This window comes from Sitophilus oryzae, unplaced genomic scaffold (genome assembly GCF_002938485.1).
Source record: "Sitophilus oryzae breed Bouriz unplaced genomic scaffold, Soryzae_2.0 scaffold_734_pilon_pilon, whole genome shotgun sequence".
Taxonomy (NCBI): domain Eukaryota; kingdom Metazoa; phylum Arthropoda; class Insecta; order Coleoptera; family Curculionidae; genus Sitophilus; species Sitophilus oryzae.
In genome coordinates this window covers 476,088-488,614 of record NW_022147345.1, presented here as the reverse complement: position 1 = coordinate 488,614, position 12,527 = coordinate 476,088, and the positions used below count along the sequence as shown (strand labels likewise).

The window sequence follows — 12,527 nt, the reverse complement described above, 5'->3', positions numbered from 1 at the left end:
GATTAAAGATCAAACTGAGAAAATGGAGGTGGATTGGTCATATATTAAGGCGAAGAGGCAACAAAATTGCTGGCAGAGCTATTGAGTGGAATCCAGAAGACAGTAGAAGATCTGATCGTCCAAGACATACATGGCAAAGGACAATTAAAAAGGAGATCAAAGCAGTAAACTGCTCATAGCGAGATGTCATATTAATTGCAAACAACCGAACCCGCTGGAGAGTATAAATTGAAGCCCTATGCTCCACGTAGGAGTAAAGGATAAAATTAAAAAAAAAAGATTTTATATTTCGATACATATTATATATATATAACCGTGACCGATAAAAGCGGACCCACAGTGGCCTTTTAAACGAAAATTCTAATAATTTCTGTAAAACCAGCCTCTACAGGGTCCGGCAATAGTACGTCGGGTATCTGTGGCTCCTAGAATAATAAACTTGGGAATTTTGTTTAAGTGCAAACCTAAAGTATGTACTAGGATATACTTGAGGAAAATATTTTAACTTCTATCGGGTGGCTCAAAAAGTGTGAGTGGATGGAAATGATTTTTTAAAATTTTTCTCTACAGAAACGTACCAAAAGAACATGTGATAATTTAAATGTTGAAATAATTAGACAGGTTTCATTCAAAATTTCGAGAAAATTGACAGTTAGGTTTTAAAACAGCTTCTGTTGAATCTTTGGAATCAGAACATTTCTAAAATTATTAAGTTACTCAAATATCTAGAGAATATTAATTTTTGTCATTGATGGCATGTATTGATCATTATGAATCCAAATATCTTGAGAACGGTTGCTCCCCGCGATTTTTATCAAGAGACATTTTTTACGTAACATAAGACGTAAATGTATATTTTTTTACTCAGTAGTGTAATACAGGGACGGACGAAAAGTTATTACTGTTCAAAACAGTAAAAAACCTGTAGGTGGCGCCCCCTACGAGTAGGAGTCATAGTGACATCGAAATCAAGCTTCTCATGTTAAAGAACCCCCAGATAACAATAAAATTTTCCTCCAAATATCGACATCAGTTCCAAAATTATTTCGAAAAAAATCGAAATAAAAATAAAACTTCAACACGCATTTTAGACTGTTCTGTTAGACATTTTTATTTATTTTTTACGAACTTTTTTGTGTGCAGAATATTCTGCCGAATACAGTTCGGACCACCCTGTATATTATAATTTTGGTTCACCTTATATCAACTAATACTTTTGAAGGAAAAAGTCAATTGTAAAAAATTAAAAAACTTATATTTTATTTAGTACATGACCAAATTAACGACCAGTCAAATAAAATTCCAACCAAATTATCTGGTATTTTATGAGTATCCATAAAAAACAAAATTAATTTGTTAAATAACACACTTGACAACGAACGTTATCTCAGTAATCAATGGTTTGCTTGATGAATATAAAATATAACCGTATAGCTCAATTGAGATATTAGAACGATGATTTTTATTAAAAATGCGTGAATAAATATCCTACATATGAAGTACCAGTAATTGATGTCTAAAGATAACAGCACTGCTGCATCAAAAATTTTTTTGACTTTGTAACTGATTTCAGACGTTCTCTAGGTCTCATTAATATTAGATAATTCTCAGTGAAACATGAAAAAATATTTTTAAAAATCGAAGCTATAGAAAATTGTAGTAGTGTAACGTTTTTAGTTCGTTACATGTCTTTTTTATATATAATATATGATGTCTGGCCTATCATCACCGGATTCCCTATCGTTCAGGCCGGATAGTTTATTTGACGCGTAATTTTTACGTTCCCTAGTCGCCAACCCTGTTATCGTTCGACACAACCCTGTTATTGCTCTGAGGAGGCGCTGTCAACATCGCTTCTGTCAACTGTCTCCGTGCTTAACCTCACTTTGTTTTGACGCTCTGTTGTATCCCAGCTTTTGGAAATGGTGATTATTTAAGTCTTGCTGTATAATTTGAATCAGCTGCTATTTCGAGGCTACAGGGTAGAGTTACGGATGTCCCAACTTGTATTTGTGTTTTGCTGGCACGTTGGCGTCCCTTTTCTTTTGTCCTCCAGAATGTCACATGGAAGAAAGGACATGTTGTTTATTATTTATTGAGCCCTCGGAAGTATTTCGAGGGTCCAAGGTACGGACTATTTCCAAGGTACGGACTGTGTCCAAGGTACGGACTGCGTCCAAGGTACGGACTATTTCCAAGGTACGGACTGTGTCCAAGGTACGGACTGTGTCCAAGGTACGAGTAGTGCCTTATGTACAGACATTATCTTATGTACAGATGTCCTGTGGACGAGTGTCCCCAGTAAGAACGATTTTTTCTTACATCTAAGTGCCACAGCGTGGATTTGGCTTGAGTCACATGCTGCTTCACTCCCATTTCTAAGCCTAGTCAGTAGCTACGGCTGTAAGGATTCATGGTGTCCTCAATCTGGCCAAGGTACGGGTAGTGCCTTATGTACAGACATTATCTTATGTACAGATGTCCTGTGGACGAGTGTCCCCAGTAAGAACGATTTTTTCTGGCCCCTTTGTTGTTTTGACCAACAGGATCGCCGACAGACAGTACAGAGATGCTAGACCACCTCACGCTGCTACTGTTTGAAGCAAGGTTACATAAAAGAACAGCTAAGTGTATATTTAAGTTCTAGTTTTACATTTAACATCTAAAATATTTTCAGTCTTAAACAGTAACGTACCTTTTAAATAATATCGTACAGACTATATTTAGTGGTTAGATTATTAAGAACATTTATGTCGATGCAGTAGTTACAATGTGATTTAGATTTTAGGTTTCATTATATTACGCCTTGTAATAGTATTACTTTCTATAGATATTATTATTGCGCTATATTAACAGATGAATAACGAGACATAGATTCTAGAATCTACAGGTTGCAACACATCAGATTTAACACCGCATAAAATTTAACAATTTAAATAAAGTAATGCTACTTTTCTTATATTTTCTATAACGTTACACGCATTGTATGTTTTCATAGTCTTTTCATAGAACATATTTAATATTATTTACATACATAGTTTTACTCAACAAATAACCACTATAATAATTATTAAAATTGTACATTGCTATTTACCATCAGAATTCATGAATAAATATAGTCATTAGTTTTAAGTATTATACAACTGTGTTTTCTTTCTCTGTACATGCCTGGCGCCCAGTATCTATATATCTTTTGTTAATTATTACTGATTAATTTTCTCTCTAGTGAAATACCTTATCCACGACTGCTCTCCGATGAAAAGCTGCCGTTCGCAGTGGTAGTGGTTTAAAAAAACGTTACAGTATCGATTATTGGAATAGAACATAACAAAGTCTGCAAAAAGGATATAATCGTTGATCGAAAGATTTGGGAATATACGCAACCACTAGGTGAATTCGTGACAAGACTGATTTTATTTCCCTTTACGTCTCAAGTGCTGTACGGTGTAGACACCAATCCTTCTGCGGCCAACGCATAAAACACTTATTTTCTCTAATTCGGCTAGCGAAAGCATATCAAAGACAGTGTGGACACAGAATTATATTGCGTAGCTAGATATTCTGGTAGTGTGGAACTGAAAGCGACAATGTTGTCATATTAAAATATGTAATAATATCTGTAATACGTTTGACGAAAATATCCTTGGATGAAAAATTCCCGTTTATGTATATAGGGTGCTACAAATTCGAGGTACGAGCATTGGTATCTCGGAAACCCTAATAGATACGAAGATGGCTAAATTGGGACAAAGTTGCGCCTTGGGATATTCACCAAGATACCAACAAAAAAGTTTTAAAAATTTCAAGGAATGCTGAGTTTTTTGAAAAAAACGGATTTTTTTGGAAATCAATTTTATTTTTTCCTGTCGTTAGTTTTTAGAAAATCAAAAAACTAATTGCCACAACATTCTTATAGCCACTTTATTAGAACTATCTGACAGTATTTTTAGATTTTCAAAGTAGCTGATAATTTGTAAGATACAGAGGCCAACTTAATTTTTTTAAATACGGACCTGCATTTTTTATTTGAGGTTTTGAAAGAACTCGATCCCCCGAGTACAATGATATGTCACACTTTATATTTTTTTTGTTTTGGGTACCTTAACAATTAATTATTACCTTTAGTTATTATTTAAAATAATTTCAAGTCCGACTCTGGTTTTTAAAATTATTTGATCTGATTATATTCATTGCAATATTGATCAGTACTAATTTACATTGAATAAGGAAAATTTGGGAAAATCGAACCAATTGAAAGATTCAAATAAATAATATCCCGGTCATCAATTTAAAGATATTATTTTTAATTTTTTTATTGTGAATTTGAAATCTCAGTGTACGATATAATAATATGCATCATATTAATCGTAGTTATTATAAATAAATCATCTTCTACAAACTCGTTTCTAATGATCTACATGTTCGAAAGGTGTTATTTTTCGTTCAATTTTATTTATGGCTCTTTGAACAGATCTTATACTTCCGAATGCATTTTGTACTCTTTATCGTAAATGTTGAGATGTATTGATTTCACTTTTACAAATGACGTCAAGTAATGCCCCCTTACCCACCGCTCATGGCGACAGGTAGGGTTCCCAACCAACCGTCCCGGTTTGACCGGGATTAACCAGGAATCAGAAAGTTTGTCCCGGCGAAAATTTTGCCTTGGCCGGGACCAAAAAAATCACATTTACATATAATATATTTGAATTTCTAATATTTAATGTTTTGTTTCAATTATTTAAAAACTTAAAAATAATTGTCCCGGAATCGCCGATGCTCAAGTTGGGAACCCTAGGCGACAGGTCCAGGAACCTCGCTGCCATTATACTGCTTTACCACTTCCAATCCATCTTCCGGGGAAATGATTTGATTGTTTATATTATATTTATATTATTTTTTATTATTCAATGTTTTACCCCACGTCATTGTTGAGTTTGAAAGCTAATCAACATCGTAACCATGGATAGATTAAATATTTGAAAAAAACACCCGAACTTGAAATTAGTTTAAATAAATTGTGTTCAAATGTCCGAAACAAAAAAAATATTAAGTGTGGCATACAATTGTACTCAGGAGACCGAGTTCTTTCAAAACCTAAGATAAAAAATGCAGGTCCGTATTTAAAAAAAAATAGGCTGACCTCTGTATCTCACGAATTAGTAGCTAATTTGAAAATCTAAAAATACTGTCAGATAGCCCTAATAAAGTGGCTATGAGAATGTGGAATCAGTTTTTTGATTTTCTATAAAGTAACGATAGGAAAAAATAAAATTGATTTTCAAAAAAATCAGTTTTTTCCAAAAAACTCAGCAACCCTTGAAATTTTTAAAACTTTTTTGAGGGCATCTTGGTGAACATTCCAAAGCGCAACTTTACCCTATGTTCGTATCTATTACGGTTACCGAGATACCAATGCTCGTACCTCGGATTTGTAGCATCCTGTGTATTGAAAATTTATTCGTGTTAGAATAAACAACAAAAATAAAAAAAAAATCTTTTATAGGTACTGCATATGTCGTATGATCGAAAAAAATCGTTTAATTGGCTTGGAAATGACGATTATTGACATTCACCATAATATTTTACATAATATGAGACAACAGCGATCTTCATTTCCAAGCCAACTCTGACGCCGTTCTTTCTTTAATCATATAATATTATATTAAATTACTTAATGATTAACGTTCCCGAATTATTAACGTACTGTAGCCAAAATCCGTAAATCTACGGATTTATTAGTAGTTCTGGCAATTCTGTCTCCGCCAACCACTCACTCTGTCGACTGAAAGCAGAACTACGGTACAGAATTTTTTAACCGCTGCGCTATAAACGAGCAGCGGCGCAGAGCTAAACTTAATCTCGGACAGACTGACGGTAATGCCAGCTACATCTCGGACAGGCTTTGTGCCACGAAATCGCCCATTAGATTGCGCATCTTCTTATTTCGTCAATCAACGATATAATACTACAACAAGAACAATTTCTAATTGTCTATATTTTTTACACTACCAAATATGAAAGCCAACTCTAACATAAATAATTTGTGACACAAGGCAAAAAAGACAAAAAGGAAAAAAAGATAATCCAAAAATTAATAAATATTCTGAGAATTCTCCAATAATTCGAAAGAAAAGTTGTTTTTTATTCTTTATTTGAGAAACACTCCTTCAAAAAAATATGAAAAATGCATTGGAATTTTTTTCGTGATAATTTTAGACAATAAGTAGTCGTAACACATTATTTGTAATAATCAAAACAGAAAAAAAAACATAGAAAATGTGACCGGGAACTTTCTTTCATAGATTTCGAGATGCTTGCCAAATGACATTTCTTAAAATAACAACAAAAAATGAGGAACATTAGAGTCAAATTCGGGCAATCATCCAAATCACTCAAAATATTACGTTTAATGCTGTTAGAGAATTTCACTAATCTATTTAAACGAAATTTTGTATGTAAATAGTGTAATATTTGTGTAAATAGCTGCATATTTTCTCTTTTGTATTTTTTAAACAATAGCACTTATCACGTAATTACTTTTTTCCTGTATCGATAGGTATTTTTTATACAGGGTGACCCAGATTTTAGTAAACAGCTTTACCAATCCAAAGAAAAACTTAATTTTAAGAAAGAAATGTCATAATACGATTAAATTCTTTGTTTTGCATATACTAGACATCAAAATACAATAACTGATTATTCTTTATTCTTTCAATACATATTAAACCGTTCAGTGATACTACATCTCACAAGTCACAAGCAGCTAATACTGAAAAGCTTAACTTGATAAACAAGGATATAAGATATTCTTTGATATAAGTTAAAAATTGTATTTTATTGGATATTTTAATATACCGGGTGCGTCTCAAAAGTTGCTCACACCTATAATTTTTTATTTTTTTCAGATAAAAAGCGAGATTTGTTGTGTTAGTATATGACATAAATTAGGATTGATTGACGTATTCAATTGTTTTTGGTCACTTCCTGTTTCACCGGAAATGACTACAACTTTTGAATTTTGAATGATACCCACGGATTTTTTTACTTTATTGGATAGAAAATGACACTCTGAATAGAATAACATGTCATCATATGTCAACTTTTGACATTTTCACATATTGTTTATTTGAAAATTGTAACATGCGGTTCATAACGACAATTTGACTCGAAATACCAAGTGTGTGTTACCAAATTATTCGTAAAAAAGTTTTTGCCAAATATGCTAATGAATCACCCTTGTTCCATTTGAAAAAATTGAGATATGATTAAAAATACGATTTAGGCATCTTTTAACCGGCTAGAACAAGACACGAAAAACATTAGTCGATCAAATCTATTTTTCCAAGACTCCTTGATTAAAAAATAGTGTTTTTAACACAGCCATGGTACTCTAGATTGAAATTTAAAATACAATTTTCTTTTAAGCGAAAATGTCAAAAGTTGACATATGATATGTCATTCTATTCAGAGTGTTATTTCCTATTAAATAAAGTAAAAAAATACCGAGGGTTTCATTTAAAAATCAAAAGTTGTAGTCATTTCCGGTGAAACAGGAAGTGACCGAAAACAATTTAATACGTCACTCAATCCTAATTTAAGTCATATACTAACACACCAAATCTCGTTTTTTTACCTGAAAAAATGAGTGAGGGTGAGCCACTTTTTAGACGCACCGGGTATTTAACTTGTTTTGTGTCTTTAGAGTTTTTATATAGCAATAAATATAAATAAAATAAAAACCACATAATTTATTCAATTATAGAGAGAAACATAATAACACAATATTCTATCGTCAAAAAAATCTTACTATAAAGCCAATTTTTCAGAAATCAACTTTGAAAACTTAGATTTCTTGGCTTATGTATTTGTAAAATGTAATTTAACATATATTTTTCTGCTTTTCGTATTTTTGACAAGACTTTTATCATTTTATTTTTTTAAAATACAGAATATTTGAAATATCATAGCCTGTTGCTTGGTGTATTTTTCTACTATAAAATATTATAAGTCAGTCTAGTTTTATAATTATATTGGTCACCAATACTAATAATTGTTTTCTTAAAAATTTGTATCCTACGTTTCAAATCAAGCCAAGAATAGTTGGCTAAATATTGAGATTTGCAAATATTATATTGTAGGGATAACAAAGCGAAAACGAGTCATTTAATTGCCTAAATATAGATTGATTTTGTCATTAAATGAAGCAGGAACTAATAAAAATTCAGAAAACATTTTTGATAATTTTCCTATTTTTCTTCTCATGAAAAGTTCAATTTTTGTAATTATTTCTACCGGATGTTTCTCAAAAGTGGCTCACCCCCTATAAATTTTTTATATTTTCAGATAAAAAACGAGATTTGGTATGATAGAATGGGACCTAAATTAGGATTGATCGACTTTTCAATTATTTTCGGTCACTTCCTGTTTCACTGGAAATTACAACTTTTTGGATTTGGATACAATTGGATTTTTAAAGGGAACCCTCGCAATTTTTTTCTTTTATTCCATATATGATATAAAATGACCAAATCTTGTCCATGGAAAATGACATTCCGAATAGAATGACATATCATATATCAACTTTGACATTTTCAATAAAAAACAGCATTTCTAATTTCACTCTAGAATGCCATGGTCATAAATGTAACCATAATTTGACTCGAAATACCAAGTATGTGGTACCAAATTATTCATAGAAATATAAATATGCGAATAAGCCACCCTCGTTCCATTTGAAAAAATTGAGTTATGATTAAAAATACCATTTAGGATCTTCTAACAGGCCAGGACAGGACACTAAAACATTAGACGATCAAATCTATTTTTCCAAAGCTCCTTGATTAAAAATTAATAATTTTAACACAGCCATGGGGCACACTACAGTATGTTCCTGGATTGTCTCTACAAGAGGAAATGCTTTTTTATTATTGACATTTTGAGTAAAGTGTAATAAATAAAACTTAGATAAAAAAGTAAATTTGTAACATTTTTGCTTGTTCTAAAGTGATTATCCCGTTTATACTTTTCCAAATTCCGATACCGTTTTAGGAAAAATTAAAAGAATATATACAAATATTGGCTGATTTTTTTCCTAATAAAAGGCGTTTCTATGGTATTAGTATTTCGATTATATTCTTTGATAGATGGTTATTATAAACTAACGTCATATTTTTTGCTGTTGTTTGTATCACATTTTTCTATAACTATTATCACCCTTTCCGCAGCTTTAAACTAAATAACTTTTGTGCTTTAATATTTAAAACAGCAAAAAATATGGCGTTAATGAAAATTCTATCAATAACATAAATAAATAAATAATAACTTTATTTCAAATTTGTTATACAAATTAACAAAATGAAAGGACGTCACAAAGAGAAAAAATACAGTTAGTATACTAAATTTTTACATTTATGCAAAATAATCATTCAACAATATCGTTCCATTTCAGTTAGCATTTTCTTAGTCTCTTTATATCAATCTAACAAGGAATTAAAACGACATTTTATTAAAACGGAGAGCGTTTGGATTTTAGAACTTGGGAATTTGGAAAAGTATAAACGGGATTAACTATTTTGAAACAAGCAAAATTTTTTATGAAGAATGCATTTTTCTCAAAATATCAATAATATTTTTTTTTACTCTTGTAAAGAAAATTGTCTTGTCTTCGAAAAAATTAACGAGTGGATGCAAAATGATACAATAGATATAAAATAGATGAGAGTTTTGCAGCAATTTTCGTTGGAAGATGTTTTCTACTACGATACAAAAATTTATTCAATTTTGTTTGTCTTTGTGGACTATGGCTGACACAGAAATGGTATTTGTTCAAAAGTACATCTATCTGGTATTTTTTTTCCTTTTCAGTGCACCCTTGGATGTGAATTGTAAATTATTTTGTCTTCATTTTGGATATGATTACGTGTGCTTAATGAATATAAGTCTGTTCAACGATATCCATTTGATTTAAATTTACAATGCTATTTTTTTAATTGAAAATCTCAAAAATTAGCCATTCTATTTCGAATATTACTTTCTATCAAATAAAGTAAAAAAATATTGAGGGTTACTGAGGATACCTCAGTATTTTTAGCCGACCATACCAACAGGTATGGTAGGCTATTAAGATCGGCAAAAAAAAAGTTTTTTAATTTCACTCAAAATGAGTTATTTGGGTCATAAATGACCTAAATACAAAATATTTTCATAGTGTCTGTCTGTCCGTCAGTAACACGATAACACATATAAACCGCTAAACCGATTTTAACCAAATTTGGCACTAAAATACTGTGGCACCCGATAATCTGGCCATTAGTTTTAGGTGGAGGTGGGGGGTTGGTAACGGGGTATGGGAGGGAGTTAAAAATTTTAAAAAATCGTAACTCCAAAATTACAGTAGCTAGCGAAACGCGGTTTTCAATTTAAGATTAGGAATAATATTTTCAACAAAATTTGTAATAACATCAAAATCAGTCAAAGTTGCAGTTTTTGAGAGTTATTCCCTGTGGAGAACTCCAAACTCCCATCGGACGCGACCCCAGGTGGCGGATAGGGGAAATAATAGCGGACCAAAATTGAAAAAATTCCTTTACTTTGAAGCTAAAAGAACTGCCTACCAACTTTTTATTAACATATTTTAGTATAGACGTATTAATTTTTTTTAATTGAAAATCTCAAAAATTGGCCATTCTATTTCAAATTTTATTTTCTATCAAATAAAGTAAAAAAATATTGAGAATTACTGAGGACACCTCAGTATTTTTTTATTTTATTTTATTTTTTTAATTAAAAATTGTAATTTCCGGTGAAACAGGACGCGACCTAAAGTATTTGAATACGTCAATCAATCCCAATCATATACTAACATACCAAATTTCGTTTTATTATCTGAAAAAATACAAAAGTTATAGGGGTGAGCCACTTTTGAGAAACCCCCGGTATATTCTCAAAACTCAAAACATCAAACAATCGGTCCCACTACCATGAAAATCTCACGTGCTACAAAAGTGTGTCGAAATGCCAGTTTATTTTTGCACAATACTTTTAAGCAAATCTTACAAATTATTTCTTACTAATATCTCTTCCTCTTTAACAAAATCACGAGACATACACAATTCGAAGAATTATCTCGGTTGGGAAGTCAAAGATTATCGCATCATGAAAGACCCTAAAACGGACATGCGTAAACACGGCCCAGCTGATGTCAAAGTCGAGCACATTTTCTTTAAACACGTGCTATAAACCCGGCTTGTACTACTTGTCAGTTTTAGAAACACCACCTACTCGCATCATTTTAACACATTCTGGGAAATGTCCGGTCATTTATATGGTCAAATTTGTTACAAAATGTCATAAAGAAGGAAATTTGGTGGAAAAATTTTAAAAATGAGGAATGAAGTGACAACATTGTCTGGTTTTATAAATAAACTGTAAGAAGCTCAAAGGGCACTATCGATAACCATGTTAAAGTATAGAAAATACAGTAGAATCCTAAACTTACCTGATTGTTTCTTCTTTTGGAGGGTTTCTGGTTGAAACACTGCTGTGTAAGTGTTGTTTTGGTACGTACTACCATTTCCATTAGTACCGTTCATTTTGAGCGATTTAAATAACGAATTACACGATAATCTATACTTAAATTAATATCACCGGGTCAGAAATATACTCTGATCAAGCAGAAATATAATAATATAAACTAGAACTTAAATTAGGAGTTGAAAAGAGTCCTCAAAACTTCCGCTTTTTCCGTTTTCTGATGACGACCAAAATATTTAGACTCTTATCGAACAGTTGGCATCTAACTTCCATACTCGAAACATTTAAAACGGTGAGTTTTTGACTTGTAGAAAATTTAAGAGCACTGAACTACCCACGGCGAAAAATTTGACGGTACTGCTGTGCTGGTTGCGCTGTTAAGTCGACTTTGCGGAGAGCGTTTTTAGTACTTTAGCACTGACAGTGTTGCCGACGTTATGGCGGTACGGAACGGTTGCGAACGAGTGACGATTGTGAATTGGGCACGACCGTATTTATTAACAGATAAAAACAGATAAACTATATCTCAAACAAGGCTAGAGATGAATTTATATATACTGTGATGATTTGCGATGCATATATATCGGATTGTGGGAAGGCGAGTCCAATTTCCAAGTAAAAATAGCCGTGTAATGTTTGCCGTAAAGTGGCGGGAATTTTGTATTAAGGTAGATCTACACAATACACACAGCACACTGCAAGTTTTTGCAGTTGGATTCGAATACGAACTTTATTTGCTTTCAATGTCGCGGTTTAAGAGTCCATTTCACTAGTCCGAAAAAGTAGCAAAATAAGCGTTCGGCATTTAAATAACGTTTTATGTAAAACTGGCTAGGTATTTTTACACAAATGAAGAAGGAAATTTAAGATAAAGGATTATAAGTTATCCGTATTGTAGCACATTTTTAGACAACTTCTTTATTTTTAAGATTTTGATGGTCAAACAGCAACAAAATATTCCTTATGTTTGGACTAAATTTTTTCGAAAATAA

The 12,527-nt window shown here is 31.9% G+C and overlaps 1 protein-coding gene across 1 annotated transcript in view; it reads right to left on the bottom strand.

Annotated features, from left to right (window-relative positions):
• LOC115888355 (putative inorganic phosphate cotransporter) overlaps positions 1-12,063 on the bottom strand; it is a 55,105-nt gene extending 43,042 nt beyond the window's left edge. The window contains exon 1 of the mRNA XM_030908060.1: positions 11,501-12,063. Coding sequence (XP_030763920.1) covers positions 11,501-11,594 — 94 coding nt within the window. The 5' untranslated portion in view covers positions 11,595-12,063. The remainder of the gene's footprint in view (positions 1-11,500) is intronic.
• Between the last annotated feature and the right edge of the window lie 464 nt (positions 12,064-12,527).